Source organism: Dendrobates tinctorius, unplaced genomic scaffold (assembly GCF_039654945.1).
Source record: "Dendrobates tinctorius isolate UK_male_01 unplaced genomic scaffold, ASM3965494v1 ptg000232l, whole genome shotgun sequence".
NCBI classification, from domain to species: Eukaryota; Metazoa; Chordata; class Amphibia; order Anura; family Dendrobatidae; genus Dendrobates; species Dendrobates tinctorius.
Genome location: NW_027361899.1, coordinates 20471108 through 20496107, shown reverse-complemented (window position 1 = coordinate 20496107; position 25000 = coordinate 20471108). Strand labels below are relative to the sequence as shown.

At 44.0% G+C, this 25000-nt stretch overlaps 1 protein-coding gene across 4 annotated transcripts in view; it reads left to right on the top strand.

Annotated features, from left to right (window-relative positions):
* Window positions 1–25000, top strand: part of LOC141060134 (calpain-8-like) — a 77401-nt gene that overhangs the window by 22779 nt on the left and 29622 nt on the right. The window contains exons 1-7 of one of the 4 annotated variants that reach the window (XM_073556416.1): window positions 7827–8028; window positions 13239–13308; window positions 13401–13471; window positions 13849–13982; window positions 14251–14416; window positions 14643–14726; window positions 14833–14918. In XM_073556416.1, coding sequence (XP_073412517.1) covers window positions 7975–8028; window positions 13239–13308; window positions 13401–13471; window positions 13849–13982; window positions 14251–14416; window positions 14643–14726; window positions 14833–14918 — 665 coding nt within the window. In that variant the 5' untranslated portion in view covers window positions 7827–7974. Of the gene's footprint in view, window positions 1–6657; window positions 6986–7826; window positions 8029–13238; window positions 13309–13400; window positions 13472–13848; window positions 13983–14250; window positions 14417–14642; window positions 14727–14832; window positions 14919–25000 lie in introns of those variants that run through there. The other 3 variants (XM_073556417.1, XM_073556415.1, XM_073556418.1) reach the window with 3 other exon arrangements.

Here is a 25000-nt window from a genome sequence, read left to right as displayed (position 1 = left end):
TAAACCTTTCAACAATTCTTGTAAACGCTGGACACCACTCCCAGCCGGGATCTCTTGCAGTGTCTTTTGACTGGAGTCATACTCCAGATGAGGTAGACCTTATCTTCGCAAAGTGTCCATGTAAAGCCAAGAGAGGGCACCTAAAGAGGTGCAACTATTTACAATAGCAATTCTGGACCATTCAGTGTTCATGATCTCTATAGTTCAAATAGAAAGGCTGCCAACAAAACAGGGCAACACTGGAAAAACCAAAACTAAAACAGAATAGAAAACAAAGCACAACTATGCAAATACCCTCCTGGGTAACGAGAGTTATTTCAAGAAGCATCTTGACTAATGGTTATCCCCTCCTGGGGTTTCTGGGCTGGAACCGCTACCAGATGAGAGAAACGCATTGGCAGTCCTCAGGTATTCTTCCTCCAGTGGGGTCAAACTTGTGGTTCTCTGTACTTTTGGCACACCTTGGCACATGGGGGCAGTAGGTGGTTTCTGCCTGCAGGTCTTGATGAGATCCTCTGGGACCCGCCTGATATTCATCGCGTACCAGCTTCTCAATCCTTCATGTCTGGTGAAGGTCACATGATCTCCCGGGCTTAGGTTCCTGGCAGGGTGCCCCTTTCTCAAATGAGGTTCCACGTCTCTCCGGTTGAAAAACAGAACGGAGATTCGGCTAGGGTCATGGATAAAGCCGAACCCCCTCTCATCATTCACATTCAGGACGTGGCCCCAACCTGCTGCATCTCTGGGCCATAATGACCGGCACGGACCAGCTCCTTCCGGTCCAAATCTGGGCCTAGTACCGCTAGCCAGCGCTGCTCCCTCTCCCGGTGTTCAGCTGCCAGTTGCTGGATGGTAGCTTGAAAATTAGCCCAGTTCTCCTCATGCTCCCGTTCCTCCCGGGACCGATCCAGGTTGGTTTTGTACCGCGGCGCCACTGTCAGGGGTTCCGGTGTTTCACCCCGGGGGCTGGTATCCCGGTCCCAGACCAGATCTAGCATGACCTGGCCAGCCGCTGCGACCACGGTACACCCCAAGGCCTTCCCAGGTGCAGGGACATCAGACGTACCTGGAGCCTCCTGGCGGTGTGGTCTCTGCTCCGGTGCAGGCATGGTGGCAGTGGACGCCGGTTGATGTGATACCGGGGATGGCGGTGGAGCTAATGGCGGCTCCGGATCCACGGGGGTCTCTGTAGGGACCTGCGCGGCCACGTCAGGTTTCCGGCGGGAGCTCCTCTTCCTCCGCTCTGGCTCCCGGGGCCTCATACAATTCTTCCTGTGGCGGCAGAGAGGGGGCTCCGGATGCTGCCGGTGGTGTGATGGCGGCGGCAGGCTCCACGCAATCTGCTTGGGGAAGCTCCGGTGCAGCAGCGGCGGTTACCACAGGTGTAGGCCCCTCCTGGGCGCGCTGCCAGTTCAGCCTCCACAAGGCCTCCTGCCTCAGCCGCAAACATTGGGTCAGCCGGGCAATCTCCTCCTCCAGCTGCCGTCGATTCATCTTAGAAGCAGGGTCCGAGCCTTCAGCCATGGCGCCAGGGAGATCCACCTCCCCGCGCTCCACAGGCCTCCTTCCCTCTTCTTCCATCATGGCGTTCTGGCGTTCTTCTTCCTGTCTCGGCCTCTTTCCCGCCATTGGCTTCTGCCCCTCCTTCTTGAGGCGGCGTCTTCTTCCAGCGCCTCCATACCAAGCCAGTATATGAACCCCTCGGGGGCTGGGCCATGTTGCTGTCACATAGTAATTCAGGCAGGGGAGGCCCAAGACCGTTCGCGGTTTTTTTCCTAGGACCTCCCATATCGTCACACCCTTCTTCTCCACGCCAGCAGCCATTTTTAATGGTCATTTTACAGTGTATTAAATTGGGTCTTCTGCACATTCTCAAAAGTTTTAAGTCCAACAGATCCTAGGCACACAGAACCCGATGGCATTGGGTCTCGTCATCCTGTTCGATGGCATCAGGTCTCCTCATCCTGTTCGTGACACCAAGTTGGTGCGCACTCCCAGGGCTGTGGGGTACTCGGTACCGAGCCGGTATCAGCAAGATGTGTCACAGCAGCAGGGACCCGGTCCATGGCCCTGGGCGCCCAAGTAATGGGGGATTGTAATGGTTTGAATGAATAGTTCGTGACGCCACCTGTGATGTTCGGCAAGGGAGATGTTAGGCCGACGCTGCATGCAGATCCTCTCGGGCTGGTGGTGTGTTGCAGCCAAGATGGTGAAGCTCCCCACAGGTGGAGCTGTAGCCCCAGGGCAGTGTAGATGTGGGGGAAGAGGAGAGGCACAAGCGGTGTAGAAGCTGGTACCCAGATGTAGCTTGGTTGGATGCGTTGGTGCAAGAATGAATGGAGGACACCAGGGCTTGCAGTTCCAAAGCTTTACTCACAGTCTGTAGTACACACAGGTGCCTGCCTCCGTGCCGTGTCCTCCGGGTCCGGGACTCAGTCAACCTCCAGGCAAGATGGAATGTTCCCTTCCAACGCTCCGCCAACATGTGCCTTTCTGAGTGTCTCCTCTATAGCGCCTTTAAGTGTGAAGTACTCCCAGTACTGAGTTACACTGGAGTGCCTTCTGACAGATGTTCCCAAGAACTCTACTTGTACGGCAGACAGCTGTAGCCTGCTTCGGGGACTCTCTTCTCCTGAGTCCCAGTTCACTATCCAAGTTGCTGTTGTGCCCCCAAGTCTTAGATGGGAGTAGTGCATTTACAGCCCACTACTCCACCGGTGTCTGCTGCAGAACCATTAGTGTCCATACAACCTCGGGGACCGGGCCCCAGCCTTGCGTTTAGAAGTTCTAGGCAGGGTTCTTCCTCTAACCCACGTCCTCTCAATTCCCTTTTACTCCTTCATTCCGTTCTAATCTCTCTCTCTTATGGAAGATCAGGTTTCAGTTCAATGTCTTTCTCCTTCCTTCCTTTCCCGTGCCAGCAGACCCAGGTCACTGAGATCTGCTGCAGCACCTCCGTCCTCCATCCCTCTTCCAGGGATCTTCTTTCCTCAATCCTCTCAGAGTGGCTTCCTCTCTCAGACTGACCTGTAATCCTAAACCTTCCCGCTCTTTTATGTATTCTAAACTCCACTCGCCTCCCAGCACGTTTCGTGTTCCAAGCAGGGAACCACCAAAGGTGCTCTGCTACTCTCTAAGCAAGGAGCCGCAATGTGGCTTTGCTGAACTATCCTGTGTGTGGGATGCAGGTGTTGGAGCGTGGTCAGGAGCCTCCAACTTACCTGGATGGTGGGGCACCACACCTCAGGAGGAGGTGCAGTACCTCTGTGGCGACTGAGCCTCAGGGGCGCCACATATTGCCATTTTTGTATCCTATGACTAAGGGCGCTTCTACCGCGCAAGAAACGGGTCAGGTGGTCTTATCTTTTTAACCATGACTTGATATGCGTAATAAAAGTTTTTGATTTTACTTACGGGTTCGGTGTGCCGCGTGAAATCCCTTTTGTTTGTTCACTACTGCGGCTGTGCTCACCAGCGTGACTGGCACCCACCTGCAACTCACTGGACTCAGCCTAATTTGAACATATTCACCGCTACATTGCAAGCTTCCTGAACCTCTCTTCCTATGCCTCGATCTGATGGACGATGCTTGGTCTTGAAATGGTCATCAATTTAAAGGGAAGGTGCCGTGTTTTTTCATAATTTAATGTAAAAAAGAATTGTCCCCTAAGCTTGACTCAGTGGTGTGTATGTTTTTTTTTTTACTGTATTAATGCAGCCACTGGGGGCTGCCATCTTACCTTTCTGGCTGCTGAACGACACTTTCCATGCTCATTTACCGCAGACCCTGGGCATAAGAGACAAGAGTCGGCTCCCGACCCCTATCTGTATCATTGCAGCAGCATCAGCTGTGAACTTGGCATGCCTCTGTGGGCAGCTCAATTCACAGCTGTAGGTAAGGCCAGGCGCCATTTTATTAGAGCCCAGTGCTTTCCATTTAGCTCCATTTACACTCTATTGCAAGCCCTGGATGCTATACTGTTCCAGCACAACAGGGCTTGGATGTTCACTCTGCACATACCAGCTGCAGGAGTGGGTACAGGACGAGCTCCTGGAGACTGAGCTGCTCCTTCCAAAACACCCGACCAGCTGTAGCCCCTGCTCTTGCAAAACATAGGAGGAGCTGCTCCCTGCTCTTTCAAAACACTTGGCCATCTGCTGGACATCTAGTCATATCCTGTGTGATACTGTCTGCTGAGCCATGTGTCTAATCCTATCCTGTGTGATACTGACTGCTGAGCCGTGTATCTAATCCTATCCTGTGTGATACTGACTGCTGAGCCGTGTATCTAATCCTATCCTGTATGATACTGACTGCTGAGCCGTGTATCTAATCCTATCCTGTGATACTGACTGCTGAGCCGTGTATCTAATCCTCTCCTGTGTGATACTGACTGCTGAGCCATGTATCTAATCCAATCCTGTGTGATACTGTCTGCTGAGCCATGTATCTAATCCTCTCCTGTGTGATACTGACTCCTGAGCCATGTATCTAATCCTCTCCTGTGTGATACTTACTGCTAAGCCATGTATCTAATCCTATCCTCTGTGATACAGTCTGCTGATCCATGTATCTAATCCTCTCCTGTGTGATACTGACTGCTGAGCCGTGTATCTAATCCTATCCTGTGTGATACTGTCTGCTGAGCCGTGTATCTAATCCTATCCTCTGTGATACAGTCTGCTGAGCCGTGTATCTAATCCTATCCTGTTTGATACAGTCTGCTGATCCGTGTATCTAATCCTATCCTATGTGATACTGACTGCGGAGCCATGTATCTAATCCTCTCCTGTGTGATACTGTCTGCTAAGCCATGTATCTAATCCTATCCTGTGTGATACTGACTGCGGAGCCGTGTATCTAATCCTCTGCTGTGTGATACTGACTGCTGAGCGTGTATCTAATCCTCCTGTGTGATACTGTCTGCTTAGCCGTGTATCTAATCCTATCCTGTATGATAGTCTGCTGAGTAGTGTATCTAATCCAATCCTGTGTGATACTGCCTGCTGAGCTGTGTATATAATTCTCTCCTGTGTGATACAGTCTGCTGAGCCGTGTATCTAATCCTCTCCTGTGTGATACTGACTGCTGAGCCATGTATCTAATCCTATCCTCTTTGATACAGTCTGCTGATCCGTGTATCTAATCCTATCCCATGTGATACGGACTGCTGAGCCGTGTACCTAATCCTATCCCGTGTGATACTGACTGCTGAGCCGTGTATCTAATCCTCTCCTGTGTGATACTGTCTGCTGAGCCATGTATCTAATCCTCTCCTGTGATACTGACTGCTGAGCCGAGTATCTAATCCTATCCTGTGTGATAGTCTGCTGAGCCGTGTATCTAATCCTATCCTCTTTGATACAGTCTGCTGATCCATGTATCTAATCCTATCCTGTGTGATACTGACTGCTGAGCCGTGTATCTAATCCTATCCTGTGTGATACTGACTGCTGAGCCGTGTATCTAATCCTATCCTGTGTGATACTGCCCTCCTGAAATACTCTGTGCTGCTGTCACCCTGCTCCTCCCCCATATATCTCCCTCTGTGCCCCCATAGACCAGCGCACTGCTCTCCTGAAATACTCTGTGCTGCTGTCACGTGCTTCTCCCCCATAGACCAGCACACTGCTCTCCTGAAATACTCTGTGCTGCTGTCACCCTGCTCCTCCCCCATATATCTCCCTCTGTGCCCCCATAGACCAGCACACTGCTCTCCTGAAATACTCTGTGCTGCTGTCACGTGCTTCTCCCCCATAGACCAGCACACTGCTCTCCTGAAATACTCTGTGCTGCTATCACCCTGCTGCCAGAATCCTTGCTGCCTGCCATTCTTGGTGACTGAAGACCCCATTCCTCTCCTCAGATCCTGTCCTGGCGATGTGTGAAAGCGAGGCGACAGGGGCCTGATATATGGTGGAAGGAGCAGGGTGACAGCAGCACAGAGTATTTCAGGAGAGCAGTGTGCTGGTCTATGGGGGGCCCCCTGTTCTGTGCCAGGGATTGTACATAGAGGGATGTGTTTTATACACATGGATGGACGGTCTGCTTGTCTGCTCCACAGAAATCCAGGAAACATTTCTGCTGATTGATGACCTGTTCTGATTCAGACTTTACATGCAAAGACAGTCAGTAACTTTGCAGGCCTCATCAAAATGGCTGCTCACTGTGTTCCTAAATGTCATCCTCTCTTTTCCCTTAGCAAACACCCAGAAGGGGAGGAGAGGAGTGACACCACACCCAGAAGGGGAGGAGAGGAGTGACACCACACCCATATCAGCAGATTCCACCCATAATTACTGCAGGGCAGTAATGTGAGCTAGTTGAACACTAGGTTTTTGTGCCAAATTTCAGTAGCTGCTCCCTCTAGTGTAAACAAGTGGAAATGCCAAACGTTTTAAAATTATTTTTCATATTTTACAAAATTAAAAACAAATACTATTTTTTAAGAAAATGTAAACATTAATTCTTTACATTTTTTTCAATTGCTGAAAAAAATTTTTTTGGATGGCACCTTCCCTTTAAATGAGCGTTATGTCAACCTTGATTTCTCCTGAGAGAATTGCCCCAAAGTTGTATTTGCTTTTAATTCTGCTTTAGTCCTCTCAGGCGTATATCCTAGTCATGCTTATCATATGTGTCATTCATTTTTCCAGGCTTTTCTTACACACATAACTGTGTATAAATACCTCCCGGTTCATCCACTACAATCATCCACTATAGTGCAGAGAGCTTTACATCATGTCATGAGTTGCCTCTAAGATCGACCAAGACAGGGCCAAGGCGGCGGGTCTTGGCTCCTTCAATAACCCAATAAAATTTGCTGACCAGGATTATGAGAAGCTGAAGGCAGAGTGCCTGGCATCCAAAAAACTATTTGAAGATGAACAATTTAAAGCTGAGCAGTCTTCCCTAGGCAAAGAAAAGGAAGAGCTGGGTCCAGATTCAGAAAAGGCACAAGGGATAGAGTGGAAGAGACCAAAGGTAAGAATCTGTTCAATAATAATCTTTTAGTATACTCCTATCTGTTTAGTAGGGATAACAAGAAAAAAAAATCTTCAATATCTCATAATTTTATATACAGTAAATTCACTTATAATAAATTTCCCAAACTACTTCTTTTTCAGAGTAGCCACTTTGCTCTACTGGCACCGTATTATGGAGGAAAAAAGAGCTGAGCAGATTGATATATTACTTACTGGAAATAATTCTGTATAACTTAAGTTGTCGTAGGAGTCTAGTAGGAGGTCTCACACTGTGACACCACCCATCTTATACTGACTCAGTCCAACCAATTCTACATAGTTATCTGCTCAGCTCCTTCTACTCTATATTTTGCTGCTCACAGATAGGTCACCTGTCACGATTCTAGACCTCAGGGGTGTGCTAAAGCTGTTAGTACTTTGATTGACAGCTCAGTGTCCAGTCTGGAGCAGGGGCTTCCTGAGCTGTCAGTGTTTTGATTGTTAGTCTCGGTTGTCCAATCTGAGACTGGGAGGTGCTGGCTGTCTCCAGATGTTCATTGTCCCAAGTGACTGCCGGCTATTTAACTGGGCTGTTAGTTCCAGAATTCTGCCAGACATACATTCAGTTTTTGTGTGGTTTGTTTCTCTCTGTGTCAGGATTTGAATCTAGCAGCTCCTATGCACCAGACGCCAGCTCTTCCCTCTGAGCTATTCAGCTCGCTGGACAGTTCCGTGCTAACTGAGTGTCTACACCCTGACTTTCCAATTGGTTACCACCCAGAGTTCCTGACTGGCTCATCCTGATTCCACACCCTATTTAAACCTGTCCTTGCTCTCCTTTCCTTGCATGATTATTGAGCTACCAGCTTCCTTCCACCCGCTGCTTATTCCTTCAAAAAACACTGCTCTTCCTGATATCGACCTCTGGCTTTTCCGACTACGATTACTGCTTATTCCTTCAAACTACATTGCTGTTCCTGTGTATCAACTCCTTGGCTATCCCTGACTATGCTATGTGCTGGTGCTGCCCCTAGTGATTGCAATATCACTACTCCAAACCAGGTCAGTCCATAACACTGTGCCTTGTGATCTTTTGTTACCTGACCTTGAAGCTCGTTCTGACCATCTATGTGTTTAACCTCTTTGTTCTGATCCGTTATCTTCCTGGTATTTTCACTTCTGACCGGTACCTGACTACACCTTTGTCTCTCCTTCTGTTTATGATGTACCCTCCTGTCTTTTGACCTCGGACTCCTTGACTATCCTGACTTACGGCTTGTTCATGAGAAGTGACTCAGCTACACAGCACCATATTAATTATGACAGATCCACTGAAGATAAACAGTTTAAGTAAAACTAATACACTGAATTTTAACTAGTGCAAGTGAGGAGTAGAGATGAGCAAACGTGTTCGGAAAACGTTTGCCAATCTCAAATTTCAGTATGAACGTAGCACATTCAGATTCATGTTCACTTTCACAAGTATTTTTACGAAAAGTCGGAATAAATCGGTAACAGTTCGGTAAATCATTGCGTTTCCACTAATGCTATTGTTATTACTTTAGCTAATATAGTGCTGCTGTATGGTGAGCGGGGGGTGATGGGGGGACATGTGTGATGAAGGGAGGGGGTGTGTGAAGAGATTACAGGAGCGGTGCGTGATTTTTTTCCCCCTTAACTTTATGTGTGTTGATTCCGGCAACCAATCAGGGTGCAGAAACCATCCACATTGTCATGACACAAGGTCTTCTTTGATTGATTGCTGAAGTCACATGTCCCTGACCATATAAAAGTGGACATTTTGTTTTGCTGGCGCCATTTGCTCAGTGTCACAGTAAACCTAAGTTGTAATAAAATGGGCATAGGAGGGTCAGTAATGGGTTAACCCAGAAAAACAGTCTGGGATGAATCAATTAAATTATCCTTATATACCATACACCAAATTTTGTGTATATGGCTAACTTTATTGCTTCATCCCAGACCAGGGGTGGACAACTAATTTTCCCGAGGGGCCACATAAGAGACCTTGACTGTTGAGGAGGACTAAACAATAGCTTGAAATTAATTCTACTCAATATTAATTTATTAATATTAATTGTATCACTTAATATTGAGCAGAATTAAGTATGCTGACACCCCCCTATATATCTTTAAACCCCCCACAGCCCCTTATATACAGCATGAGCCTCGCATAGCCTCCCTATATACAGCATGAGCCTCACACAGCCTACTACATATGCGGCATGAGCCTCACACAACCTCCCTATATACGGCATGAGCCCCACACAGCCTCCCTATATAAGGCACCCACAGCCTCTCTATATACTGATTGAGCCCCACACAGTCTCCCCCATATTGCATGAGCCCCACACGGCCTCCCTATATACTGCATGAGCCCGACACAGCCTCCCCATGTACAGCATGAGCCCCACACAGCCTCCTTATATACAGCATGAGCCCCACACAGCCTCCCTATATACAGCATGAGCAACACACACAGCCTCCCCATGTATAGCATGAGCCCCAGTTTCAATATATACTGCATTGGGCCCAACACAGCTTCCACATATACTGATTGAGCCCCACACAGCCTCCCCATATATTGCATGAGTCCTACACGGCCTCCAAATATATTGCATGAGCCCTACACGGCCTCCCTATATATTGCATATTCCCCACACAGCCTTCCCATATACTGCATGAGCCCCACACAGCCTTCCCATATACTGCATGACAGTATACAGCCTTTCCATAGCCTCCCCATGTGCTGTAAGCCACCCCCATAGAATCTCAGTGTGCTGTACGTCACCCCTATAGAATCTCCATGTCCTGTACGTCACCCCCATAGAATCCCCATGTTCACCCCCATATTCATGCACATGAAAAAAAAGACACCACATACTCACCTCGGTCCCGTTCCCAGGCGCCCTCCTTCAGCTTCTGCTTTTGCTTCCAGAGCGCTGACTCTCTGGTGGTACACAGCTGACTCGATTAAATTACATCATCGTGTCAGCTGTTTCACACGCTGATTTGTGGAGGAAGTGGCTGGAGGCCCCTCCTCCACCAATGCTGGCTGCGGAGACAGCGAGCGATCTGGCAGGCACGGTGAGGCCTACGGACCTCAGGTTTCCAGGCCCACGGCTGTCTCGGTCCACAGGCTGGACTGAGACAGCCAGAAAGCCGGATGTGGCCCACAGGCTGCACTTTGCCCAGGTCTGTCCCAGACTGTTTTTCTGGGTTAACCAATTTCAGACCTTCTTATGCCCATTTTATTACAAATTAGGTCTTTTTTGGTATTTTTTTAATGTATATCAATAAAAGTCCATTTTTAAAGGGGGTTTCTTTCTCTTTATGGTTTTCCTCAACTTCCGCACAGGAAGCCGCATACACCGACAAATCTCCAGAGTGAATTATTTACTCCTCAGATTAAATCATAAAACACTGCCCTTTACCTCTCCAAACAAACTTATTTTAACACTCTCATCGCCTCACTAGCCAATAACCCTAAACTTCTCTTTGACACTTTTTATTCTCTACTCAACCCAAGAGTGCAGGCCCCAACCACGGATCTCCACACTGATGATCTGACCAATTACTTCAAAGAAAAAATTGACCATATCCGACAGGAAATTTTCTCCCAATCCCCTTATACCATGCACTGTCCTCCCTCCCCCACTGCATCTAGCTCACTCTCTGATTTTGAACCAGTGACAGGAGAAGAAGTAATCAAGCTCCTTGTATCTTCTCGTCTGACCAGATGCACCAGTGACCCTATTTCTTCACATCTCCTCCAGTCCTTTTCCCCTGCTGTCACCACTCACCTAACAAAAATATTCAACCTCTCTCTCTCTTTCCCTCATCATTTAAGCATACCATCATACATCCATTACTGAAAAATCCATCCCTTGACCAAAACTGTGCCGCTAACTATAGACCTGTCTCTAATCTTCCCTTCATATCTAAACTCCTGGAACGCCTGGTCCACTCCCGCCTTATGTGATGTCTCTCAGATAACTCTCTTCTCGACCCTCTTTATTCCGGTTTCCACTCTTTAGACTCTACTGAAACTGCTCTCACTAAAGTCTCTAATGATCTGCTAACAGCTAAATCTAATGGTCATTACTCCATGCTAATTCTCTTGGATCTTTCTGCAGCATTCAACACTGTGGATCTTCAGCTCCTTCTCACTATGCTACACTCCATCGGCCTCAAGGATACTGTTCTCTCCTGGTTCTCTCCAGGAATTGTTATAATGCATGTGCAATCTCCACTATCTATTGTATCCTTACATATCACCATATAAAAGAATTATATGCACAAGCACAATATATCTCTGATTAAGTAAGCACTGAAGTGGCCTGAATTGTTGCAGTGCATACGCTAAAAATGTGCATCTCACAAGTAATGCTATATTCAAGCATAGACCGCCATAGTGGCAATTGCTATCAGTGTATTGATGTAGTGCATACGCAAGAAAAGTGCATCTCACAAGTAATGCTATATTTAAGGATAGACCGCCTGTCACGGGGCGACTGGCCCTTCGTGACGTGGCCTGACGATCGGTCGGTCACCAAACAACAAGACAAAGCAAAGGGACACCGGGAACACAATTACAATGGTGGGCCCTTCAATAGGGAACGGGGAAGTGGACACCTCCTGCACTCTCCTAAGGAAAAGCCCTGAACTCTCCTCATGTTCCCTATACAGGTTCTTTCAACCTGTCGCCGACCAGGATACCTAGGTCCCTCACTTGTCCTGCACCTATCCCTTACTAGGGAACTGGCAAGTGCGGACACTGGTCCCACCGCTGTACTAATGAGACACGAGGGAAAATAACAGACTGGGAAAAACAACAACACTTAGCTTGCTCTGCAGTCATGCACGGGACCGAAGAGTAAGGCACCAGGACACTGCTTCCAGCAGGATAACCACTGCTCCAGATCAGCTGCAAACAGCACTGCTCAAGATAGCTTGTCTCTTCAGAACGGTTGGCTTCCAAATGAACAGTATTACCAACCATGATCTTCAGCACCAAGTGGCCTTATAAAGGGAAGTGGGAGTAGTCACCACCTGCATAGATAATTAATCACCATGCAGTAACACCAGCAGCCACCGGGGGGAAAAACCCATCAGCTGACCATCTACAGTTGTAGTAACACCAGCGGCCACCAGGGGCAAAAAAACCATATTAACCCCCGAGGGCCAGAAAGGAAAAAGGTTTATATAAGAGAGTCCAGACTCTGACACAGATCCAAAAATGGATCGTGACACCGCCATAGTGGCAATTGCTATCAGTGTATCCATAACAGCAATGTTTGTAACAAAGGGCCAATACCCTGTATCTTAAACATATTACCTGCATTTGTGCTGTCTCCACGAATAAAGCGCCAAGTGGCATACTAACACTCCTGCCCCTGATGCGCGTTTCGCTGATGCTTCTTCCTGGGGGCAGGTATATATTGTGCTCCTGCATATAATTCTTCTATATGGTGATTTGTAAGGATACAATACATTATCTTGTGGATTTACTTTGTGTAGACATACCGTATTGATTATATCTTGATTCTCAGAACCATTAGGGTGTGTGCACACGCTGCGGATTCTGCTGCGGTTCCGCAGCGGATTTGGCCACTGCGGGTCCGCAGCAGTTTTTGCTGCGGTGTACAGTACCATTATTCCCTATGGGAATAAAAAACCGCTGTGCAGACGGTGCGGATTTTTCCGCGCGGTTTTGAAACCGCAGAAAGAATTGACATGTCAATTCTTTCTGCGGATTATACTGCGGTTTGCCATCTCCTCCATTGAGGAGATGAAAAACCGCAGGGCAAAACCGCAGAGCAATCCGCAGGTAAAACCGCAGGTCTTTTGACCTGCGGATTTTACAAAATCCGCGCAGCCAAATCCGCACCCCATTCCGCAGCGTGTGCACGTATCCTTAGCGTATCATCATAGTGTGTATCCGAATTGATTGATATTATAGATTTGGCAATACATATTCCTGTGTATTTTTGTACACTGCTCTAGTTAAACTCCTGCTGTGTGTTTTATGGTTTTAGGCGCTTTGTTTTTAATCCATGTCTGTTTTATAATCATTGAAATAAAGTAATATGTTTTAAATATTTTCATTTCAAGCAACGCTTCTTGGTTTATATGTGGTGTAGTCACTACGAGATCAGTATGCTTATTTAAAATATATTTTGACAATGATATGGTAATTATACATTGGTTAATTAATGCAGAAAAAAAATAATAAAACAAGTTCAATTTTGCAGGATATAAGTGAGAATCCCAAGTTTATTGTAGGAGGGTTGGAAAATGAAGATGTAAATCAAGGGAGATTAGGTGAGTAATTAAAATTGTATGAAATATGGAAAATTGTTAAATAATTAATTGCTGGTTCCTTGCCTCCATCACATGCCTCACAACTAATAAAGAATTCCTGACGCGTACAGTTCCACCAAACCAATCGTTTGACAAGAATTACGCGGGTATCTTCCATTTTAAGGTAAATAATAATTTATGAGATTAAATTTAACGCTCTTGGGGCGCAATGCATAGTTTGTAACAGAGCCGCCACCCATCACATACTGTTCATGATACCAGTGTCTTTTTAAGTGTCGCACGGCCATTTTGAATCCCTCTTGCACCAGGACATTGATGTAACTATGCATTTCCTATGGCTTCTTATAATAAATTGATTCCAGATGGGCGCCCATTCCTTTTTTTTTTGTCTTTAGAAGGAATTTAGTTGTATTTGTATTTTTAGAATATTTACACCTATCTGACAATAGGTTAGACCTCCATGTAACCCAACGTTCAGCACTAACATAACACATTCAGTTTATATACAGTATATTAATGGAAAGTGCTGCTTTCTTGCAGTTTTGGCAGTACGGAGAATGGGTGGATGTGGTTGTCGATGACCTGCTGCCTACCAAGAATAACAAATTATTTTTTGCAAGATCCAAAACTTCTGATGAGTTCTCAAGTGCCCTCGTGGAAAAAGCCTATGCTAAGTAAGTGCAATGAAAACCAATACTACATTTACTACAAGAGGTGCCAGGGATACCAGTAGTTTATTGTCTAGCAGCCATTACTTACGCACACCAAAAAATGGACATATACTTGTTCTGTATAGATGGTTGGTGTCCCCTCAGAATCATCTCCCCTGGTGACCCCAAGAAACCTCAAAGAGACAACCTCCTCTTGAGTTCTTTTTCAAATCTATTTCTCACTTACAATTAAATGGATGCTTAAAATAATTAAAACTTTTATTTCCCACAGGATCAATGGATCATATGAAGGACTTAGATCAGGTTACCTTTTGGACTCAATGGTGGATTTCACTGGTGGGGTTGGTGAAGTATTTCCAATAGCCGAGACGCCGGGTGATTTATTCCAGAAGATCCAAAGATCACTAGCGTACAAATGCTTAGCTGCCTGTGACTCAGTAAGTTATCGAGTCTTACTTAGCATCAGTGTTTAATAAAATCAATGAGATATCTCTCTGGCACTGCTCTACAGCTCAACCCAAGTGAGCAGACATGAACTCCATTATCAGACACAGCCTGTGGACAAAAGTTTTACAAAACCTAATCTCATTTAATCCGTAAATTGATCAGATGTAGACGATCATCAAAGAAAGGTCACCTAATCACATCAACTTTTCTTTTCAGCCTCCTAAGGGGACTACTGATAGAAGTATTTTTAGTTCATCCATTGCTAAAGGCCATACATACACTATATTAAGAGCAGAACAGGTGAGGAAACTCCAACATATACTTGTCTTCAATCCTCCTGATCTTGGTAATGATAATAATCGGAGATCTGAATGTTCACTAATACATGGTGCTCTGTACTTCAAAGGTCATTTGTGATGAAAATGAGGTATCGATTTTGAAATTGAGGAATCCTTGGGGTTCTGATGAATGGAAAGGAGACTGGAGCGATAAGTAAGATCTAGATATTTTGAAATATTATTCACATTATATAATTATTGTTATTACAGCTGGCAATAGATGCAGCAAACTGGTAATGAGTGTAAAGATTAATTGCATGTGTCATTGAGGGTCCAAGCCCTAAAATTGACCACATGGGATGAGGTGTTCTATCTACTCTGCATATTTTCAGTTTACGGGAGCTGTGATTCTGACGTCAATGATTTTCAAGCCTGCACAAACAATCCAAACAATTGTTTGATCACTGCCATGTTCACATGAGCCAATGATCATGAACGAGCCTTCTTATGAATATTGGCTGCCCCTCTATGGGAGGTTTAGTCAAGGCGGCATTGATTACATCACAGATAGTGAACAGTACAGAGCTCAGTATCACAGTCAGTGCCACAAATCAGACATACGGTAGTTCCTTCCGGGTCGTGCTTTCCTTTTTGGTCTTGAATTTTACTAGTGCCAGACTCCTAACCAGTTATATGTACCCATAAAAATAAACAAATACATCATAAATTCTAATTGTATGGTTATTCTTACATATTTTCAATATTGCTTTTCCTGCCAGTTGGACCTATTTAGTTTACAGCTTTACTGGCACCAGAAATCCGTGACTCCCAGCAAGTTAAATGGAATCTGTCAGTAGGATCAACCGTCCTAAGCTGTCAATATGAGCATTCAGGTCATAGGAAGCTGAATAAAATGATATTTTGATATCTACAATCTTATTCCTTTTTATTATCTTGTTTCTTATTCCTGAGAAATGCACGTTTTTGTTATATGTAAATTACCTCTTCCAGGCTATGGGGAGGATGTGGCCTGGAAGATAACTCCACCCCCAGAGCTTACTTTAAATAAAAGGGGGAGTTACCAGTGTGAGACAAGTAACTAACACAGAACAGGAGAACTGAAATTTGTCTTCTTGCAAACACATTTTTTTGCTTCTCTCTCAGCTCTGCTGTATTACAACAATATTACAACCCTAAACACAGAAAAAAGAAACCAAGTATAAGTACCATAGAATAATTTATTAAATAATCAATAAAATACCGTATAAATACAATAAACTCTAGAGGATGCAAAACCATTTCCAAAGAATGGGAGACACCAAACACATATATATTATGTCCCCAACAAGGCTCAACACCATGCCCATAAGTAATACCGATATCATAAATAACTGCCACAACAAAGTGCATATAGTGCTAACAGCTGCCCTATACGGCGTGCAAAAAAAGGCAGAAAAACAAAGTAAAAAAACACTTACAATGGTGGACAGGGTGCAGTGATGGCTCCCCCACCGCTCCAACGCACGTTTTGCTGTATAACTTCCCCTGTCTGGAAGTGAGATGGAAGCTGAAGCTGAGAGGAAGCTACAGATGTGCCAGTTATAATCCCACACAGCTCTGCAGTGAGATGAGGAAAGAAGAGAACGGCCATTACACATCACACTGGTAGCTCCCCCTTATATTTAAAATAATCTCTGGAGGTAGATTCTCATGCAGATCAGCATCCTCATTTCTCAACAACAAGGCATCTGATATGAAACATACAGGTATCACTCTTTTCAGCATTATATAACCTGTTATTCCATATTAATAGTTTATATAGGTCAAATGTGCCGACTGATTCCCTTTAAATAGCATTTTAGACCTCAATGAGCCACGAGAAACAGATATATAATTCAATCTGGCTGTTCTTTCTTAAAGAAGTCTGTCTAAACGGGATAGATGTCATGATCCATGCTGGATCAGGACATATAAAAAGCACAGGTAACCTTTTTTTTCCCTAAGCTGTGCTTAAGGTTGGTTTTTGCCCCAGGTGGCCATTAGGATTATTGCACTGTGGTGTTGTTTGTTCTAAGTTTGCCCCCGGTGGTGGTGAGTGTAATTGCACTCTAGTTTCTTTAGTTAAGTGCACATGATTATAATGCAGGTGTGATTGCTGGCTCTGCTATAAATGAGTCACATGTGTTGCAATCACTGTTGGTGATAGTGTTCATTTCAACCATCCTTGGTGGAGGAAGGAGCTGGAGAGCGTTCCTTGCAGCACTGTCTTAGCCTGGTGTGAAAGGAGTCATAGGGGATTTCCTTGTAGCTCTGACAGAGCTTGGTGGCAGCGATTCAGGAGGAGAGCTGCATGCTGGTGGTGGACTCTGTTGCCAGGAGCAAGTGCAACAGAGTAAAGCTAAGTGGTGTCTCCCTGATTGTGTTTTTCCTCAGTGTGTATTAGTACAGCGGTGGGGCCAGTGCCTGCGCCACCCAGTTCCCTAGCAAGGGATAGGTGTAGGGTGTGCTAGGGCGACAGGTTCCTGATCGGCGCCCGGTGCGGAACCAGCATAGGGAACGTTAGGAGCGTTAGGGACACAGACTCAGGGGAGTGCAGGAGGTCTCCACGTTCCCTTTCCCTATCGCAGGGCCCACAGTTGTAACTGTTTCCCTTCCCTTTGTCTTGTTGTTTTAGTTACCGGCCTGCGAGCCGTGTCACACAGCACAGTATCACGTGCCACGTCCTATTGTTCTAGTTACCGGCCTGCTGGTCGCATCACACAGGACGGATCCACGTGACAATAGATAGCTCTGGTGCAAATCTTGCCAGAAATGTTCTAATTGCTTCATTCTGTAGAAACTGAAGTTTAATTCAATATTTAAATTACAGTGCTTGGTGAACCCTGGGTGTGGCCAACAGGCTCAGGGCATGGTTCTGACTATAGGGTTTGCATGTCTCCACCTCCCTCATGGTGATTGACACTGCCGGCCTGCCTGAAGCTTTTCTGCAGACAGCACTCACCAGAGGTGCACAAAATTTATAGATAGAATGATGAACTCCAAGTGTTCATGCATACTAATTAGAATATTTGTGTTACTGCTTCCTTGAAAAGTCGGTTTGGAATTTTGTCATCCAGTCCCATTTTTCCAACCTGACAAGTTAGGATGGCTGTAAAATCTTGATATTTACCCCTTCCTGCTGAAGCCGCTTTCACCTTCCTGATCACATCAAATTGTTCAAATTTGATATGTGACAATTTATGTGGCAATAGATTTGTAAGGCTTCAACAGATTCCAGTAACCTTATGTTAATTTTTTGTAGCAGATTGTACTTTTTGCTTGTGGATGATCAATATCATTTGTGTTTATTTCTGAAATGTCTGAAATTTGACAAACCTTTATATAAAAGTAGCAATTTCTTAAACAATGTTTTTATTAAGTTTTCAAGATAACAGAAATATAAAAAACATACATTCATATAATGTAAGTCATTTCCATATAGCATTTTGAGCATTGTACAGCAATGCAATATAGTATGATGCTATTTTCCATCATGTTTCAAAAATGAGGACACTTGAGATGAATGTAAACAATAATAAACAAAACAACCAATGGGCAAATGTAGAAACACCTGCAGGCATTTGGAAATATGAAGTTTTGAGCATAATATGAGTGAGAAAAGGGAAAAAAAAAAAAGGGTTCAAGATATAAAAAAAATTTCTATTTTAGATTTGAGTTCTAACCATTTATTCCATCTATCTCCAAATAGTTTTATTGATAGATTATTAATATAGTGAATTTTTTCATATGTGTAATGTTTGTCGACCAGCATAATCAATGTTACAACATCAGGTGATTGCATGTTGTTCCAACCTTTCGCTATAAGATACACAGCAGACATTAGAATATGAGCGACCAGAAATTTTTCTTTTTTAGACCTATAGATTCCAATAAGTAACAAGGCTAGGGCTGGATGTGGGTGGACGCGCCAGTCATATAATCGAAATTAATTGAAAAACCTTGAGCCAATATACCTTTAAAATAGGGCATCCCCAAAACACATGAAGCAAGTCAGCTTGTGATCCACATCCGCGCCAGCATAGACCAGACCCCCCCTCCAAAGTATCTGAGTCTATTCGGAGTGAGATAGTATCTATGGACCAGCTTATAATGAGTCTCAAGAATATTCATACATTTTGTGGCTTTTGCCGCTACTTTAAATGATGTTGTCTATTGGGGAATTTGTACTTGTCTCTGTAGAGTGGTTTCCCACTTTTCAAAACATCCTTTATTGGAAAAGGTGTATTTGTTGGTTAGAATATTGTATAAGGGTTTTAAGAAACTCTTGTGGCTGGGAGGTGTGTTAATTAAAAAATTGTAAATAGTATGATTAATCATGACCACTCCACATAAATTTTTCTTATACTTACAATACTCCTCTTTGAGCAGGAGATATGTCATGTACTCAGTATTGGGAACTCCAAACTTGGTTTTAACCAGTTCAAAAGGTATAACTCTATTATTAACAAGTAAATCATCAACGAACGTGATGGAGAATTTTGTCCAGCTGTCAAACAGTGGTCTCAAAGAGATTCTGACAGGCGACAAAAAAGGAATTCTCAACTGTTTAGTCGAATAGGGGTAAGCATTAAACTTCCTCCTGCACAAATGTGACCAGCAAATCATAGAAGCCCTAAGTATTGGGTTCTCTATATTTGTAATCTCTTTCCTGTGCAAGAGAAAATAAGATATATATAATAGTGGCTCTTTGTTAGGCATCAGATTTCTCTCAATTTCTGGCCATCCCATCTCGGTCTGTCCCATAAACCACATTTTTGTTAGCTCAGCCATGGTAGCAAAGTAGTATGCCTCTAAGTCTGGGAGGGCTATCTCACCATTTTCTTTGGATTTGAGCAGAGTATGTTTCCTCACTCTAGGTTTTTGGTTGTTCCATATGAATTTATTCATTTGATAGGTGAGTTTCTGTATAGATTGCATTGAAAAAGGTAAAGGAACATTTCTATAGAAAAATAATACCTTTGGGAGGCAAAACATTTTATACAGAACTATTCTACCCATCCAAGTGGCCGGGGTTTTTGACAGTTCTCTCAGCTTAAGCTCAAGAGACTGCAAAAGATATTCAGTGTTCACCTCACCCATATGTGTAAGATTACCTGTGAGCCATGTTCCGAGATATGGGATCTTAGCACAGTCCCAATTGAAAGGGTATCTGTCTCTTAGTTGCTGTTTAATGGGTGCTGGAATAAAAAGTGACAAAACATTAGTTTTCTTTATGTTAAGCTTGTAATATGAACCCGATCCAAACAGGTCTATGATGTCCCAAGTCTGTTTCAGAGAGGCAACAGGGTCTGTCAATGTGAGGATGATGTCATCCGCATATAGATTTATTTTATGCTCTAAATCTCCCAGCCGGATACCCCGTATCCTACCTGAGCCCCTTATCATTTGAGCCAATGGCTCCAGACTCAGGATGAAAATAATTGGGGACAGGGGACAACCCTGTCTTGTCCCATTTGTTATGAAAAATTTTTCAGACATGGTGCTATTGACCAGTACTGAGGCAGACGGCTGAGAATAAAGAGCTCGAATTCCCTTTATCATCTCTCCACCAAAACCCATCCTTTCAAGTACTGCGAAGGCATAAGCCCAATTGACACGATCGAAAGCCTTCTCGGCATCAAGGGCTATAAACAGACTGGGAATTGCATAAATGTAAGTGGTGCAGAACGCTTCTAGAGCTGTCAGAGGTTTGTCTATGTTTTACAAAACCCACTTGATCGGGGTGTATAAGGCAGGAAATAACATTCTGCACCCTCTCCGCTAGTATTTTTGCATAAATTTTGATATCTGCATTTAGAAGGGATATGGGTCTATAGTTTTCGATTTTTGTGGAGTCTTTATCCGCCTTAGGAATTACCACAATTGTGGCCCTCAGCATGTCTGCACTACACACACCTCTTGATTTTATGAAATTTAGGGTATTAGTTAGATACGGGACAAGATCTTTTTGAAATGTTTTGTAATACTCTATTGGGAAACCGTCAGGACCTGGAGCTTTATTACTTTTCAAATTATTGATCACAAGAGAGACCTCGCCCTCCGAAAAGGGTGTGTCAAGGAGTTCCCTCTGATCTGGAGATAAAGATCCTAATTTTACATTGTCTAGAAAATTTTTTATCATCTCTTCTGTAGGAGGGGGATTAGCCCCATTTTCCCCTATGTTGTATAAATTAGAGTAAAATTTCTCAAAGGCCAAGGCTATTTCTTTTGGTTTTTCTATAGTTAGTGAATTCTGGGATATTTTTTTAATAAGGTGCTTCTTATTTATAGGTTTGAATCTATTGGCCATACTTTTTGAAGTCTTATTGTTATTTATATAAAACCCTGCTCTGTTGAACAGAGTCTTTTTCTCATAGATGTTTATGAGAAGGTTTCTTAATTCCAGCCTGAGAGAATATAACTCGTTGTGTTTGGTAAAATTTTTATCTGCTTTGGCTAGGTTCTCTAGTTTTGTCATTTGTTCTAGTAATGTTTTTTGTTTGCGCTCTCTTTCTTTCTTTTGTCTTGAGGCCATCTGGATCAAGTGTCCCCTGATGACGCACTTATGTGCCAGCCACAAAGTTTCAGGTGTGATCTCCTGGGATTTATTCTCTCTAAAATAATCCATCAGAGTATTTATTAATGTTATATTGTCTGAGGAGTCTACAACAAGTTTGCTGTATCTCCAGTTGTAATGTCTTTGGTCTAGTGAGGAGATGCGAAGTGTCAACAGAATAGGAGCATGGTCTGACCATGTGATAGGACCAGTTTGAAAATCTACGTATTAATCTAGTAATGAGAAGCTGGTAAATATGTGGTCTATTCTGGTGTAAGATTTGTTGTGAGGGCAGAATCGGGTATATTCTTTTGAGGTGGGGTTTAAAATTTTACAGCTATCGTGTAGGTTGGAGTCTTCCAGCCACTTCTTCAGGTTTACACTCCTATAGTATGAAGCAGAGGAAGAGCAGTCAGTGTCTGGGTCTACAATACAGTTGAAATCTCCTCCCCATATAATTTGACCTTTGCTGAAGCTAGAGAGTTTTCTCTTAACTTTGTTGAGAAAATTAATTTGTCTAGCATTGGGAGTGTACACATTGACCACAGTATATTCTGTACCCTCTAGTGTGAAATTAATGGCCAGCTGTCTGCCTTTATTGTCTTTATGTACATCTGAAATTACCACAGGTAGATCCTTATGAAAGGCAATGGCTACCCCAGCTTTTCTTCTTCCTTCATTATTGGAGAAGAAAATCTGAGGATATTCTGCATTTTTGAATCTTACATTATCGATCTCCAGAAGATAGGTCTCCTGTATCATTACAATATTTGCTTTTAGTCTAGTAATCTCTCTCCACAATGCAAATCTTTTGAAAGGACTATTAAGCCCATTCACATTAAATGACAAGATTTTCAAATCCATAGTATGTCTGAGGGTGTAAATGCAATAAATGTATCAACAAGACAGAATATTTAACCTGAACATGAACCCAAGGGATATGGTATTTCTCTGGAAAGTTATTTCCAGTGCCTGCTTTGCCTGCATATAAGAACATTTAACAAACTAAGAAAACAGAAATATTACTAAATATGAATTTCTCAAGAGAAATGATGCCAAGAGAGAGGCTCTCAGTTAGCACGTGGGGGGTATAAAAGTTCAGGCCAAGAGCCAGGGTCAGCACCTACCAAGGTCTTTATCTTTTCTTTTGTGTAGACCAGGTTGATGATAGACATCTTGGATGTGGCGGAGAGTTGCTCCTCTCTTGATTGGAGGATGATGGAGTCATCATCGGAGGAATACCTAAATCCTGGAAAAATCTGGCACAATTATCAATATTAGAGAGAGCAAAAGTAGTATTCTCCTTAATGACCAACACTTTCGTGGGAAAGCCCCATCTGTATAGCACCTTGTGCTCTCTAAGATGAGTAGTAATAGGGTAAAAGTCTCTCCTTTTTTGCAATGTAGCTTTTGAAAAGTCTGCAAAGATTCTTATGTCCTCATACGGTCTTGGTAAAATAGGTGACTGCTTACTTTTTTTCAAAATGTCCTCTTTTGTCAGGTAATAGTGAAAATAAGCAATGACATCCCACGGGGCCCTCTCAGGGGCGTACTTGGATTTGGGGAGTCTGTGTATGCGTTCCATTAGAAGGTCCCCTTTGGTAGCCCCAGGGAGTAATGTATGAAGCATTTTTTGCACATAAGGATTATGATCTCTGTCTTTAATATTTTCAGGTATTCCTCTGAATTTGAGGTTAATTCTTCTACTTCTGTCCTCTTGTTCTATTAACTTTGATTTTAGAAAGGTAACCTCTTTTTCTAAGGCATAGTGTTCATCTATTAAGGTATTATGAGACTTAACCATTTCCTCCATTTTGGACTCTAAGTGATCCACTCTCTGGCCCAGACTGTCTATGTTATTCTGAAGGTTTGTATTATAACCATCTATTTGTTTTTGAAATGTCTTTGCCAGAAGGCAGATCATATTTTTTATGACTGCTTCTGAGGCTGCAGTGTTGGTAGCTTCTACCTCAGTCAGCACTTGTAGTATACTCTCAGATGCAGGGTTGTCTGAGGAGAGTGAGTCCTCTAGCTGTGATTCTTGTTGCAGCTCAGCAGAGCTGCCGCTTAATCTGCGGCTATTTTGTGAGTCAGGGGATAATTTCCTCTGTGGTGGCGTTAGAGGGGTGTCCGATATGTTAGATATATCAGGGCAGGAAGAGGCGCTTCTTATTATATTCATTTCATGTGCTGCAGCAGTGTGCGCTATTGCTGCGCTGTATTTTGTATGTTGCGTGGGAATCTGGCGTAGTGTACGCAATTTGCGTACTTGTAGCGTAGTCTCGCCTGTTTCATGGCTAGTCTCGCAATATTTTGCTTGTTTGTGCTCAGCGCTGCTTTTAAGTGTAAATTTAGCGGTCCCCTTACTAGCTGGGGTGGCGGTTTCAGCAGGGTTGGGGTCAGACTTACCCCCAGACTTGAATACAGCATGTTTCACCCTCTGTGGTGTCCTCACCCGCTGTGCGCCGCTCAGGCTGGGGCTGCAGGCTGTGGCTGCTGTGTGACAGGCGCCATCTTGACTCCTCAGCATGAGGGGAGAGCGCTCCGGTTTCTTTGATTTATCTGCTCTTTTAGTGAGCGGATCCATGTTCTGAAGGCACCGCTAGTGTCAGTGGAGCTTCCGCAACCCCTCCACGCCAGTCCTGGCTTAAAAGTCGCTTTTCTTCTCCTCTTGGCAGGCCGCCCTGGAAAGGAGCACAGAGCTCAGGCTTCCATACAGCTCAGACGCTGGCCACGCCCCCCCCCAAAAGTAGCAATTTTTAAATTTTTATTTTTTAATTATGACCTTAACACAGTTAGTCATTCTAAAAAAAGAGTTAATAAATAACATTTATCATATATCTACTTTCCATCAGCATACAGTTTTAAAAGTCCATTTTTTAGGACATAAAGCTTCAAAGTTGTTTAAACGTACAACACAAGCCCCCCCAACATGTTCCACCTTTAAAATGGCTTCATCATGGTTAAAGGGGCTTATAGCAAATGCCCCTGATGAACTTGGCTTTGTGATGAAACATGCCATTAATCTGGCTTCAGCAGGGACACTGGGATTTATACTAAGTAAGCTCCTGTACCCCTGATGAAGTCAGATCAACAGTGATACATGCCACTATTTCAGGGTCTGAATCTTGTTGTTATTGTACTAACTGCAAAATTAGGAAATCATTTTGCTGCTGTTTAAAAACATAATCTTTTTCAGAACCTGTTTTGACAAGTGATCCGTTAGTTGTTTTATATCAATCTACAATTTAACTATAGGTTTGTTATCCAGAAGGAGATCACTTATTTCTGATACACATAATTCCTAAGGGGTTTTCCTATTGTTCACAGAACTTGAAAGAAACTTTTCACAACTTGAAACACCTTGGCATTGTGAGACAGTGACCGGTGTTATATGCGAGGGTCGCTATGTGTCCCCCAGGATGCGCTCAGAGGCGTATTAGATCCGCTGGAGTGCCTTGTGTTCACAGCAGGATGCCTGTGAGCCACAAGGCAGAAAAAAAAGAAAGCATGAACCTGGTTAAGTTATTTGGACAATTAATTGTTCAGGAAAACCCGGTATGGGTGTTTTGTTTTTTTTAAACGGACTGCAAGAAGGTAATGGGGCCAGTCTGTTTCCTCCAGGCCAGATCTTGCAAGTAGCCCATGGCCACCGAGTCCAGTTTAGAGGAAAAAACCCTGCAGGAAGGGTTTGGGTGTGT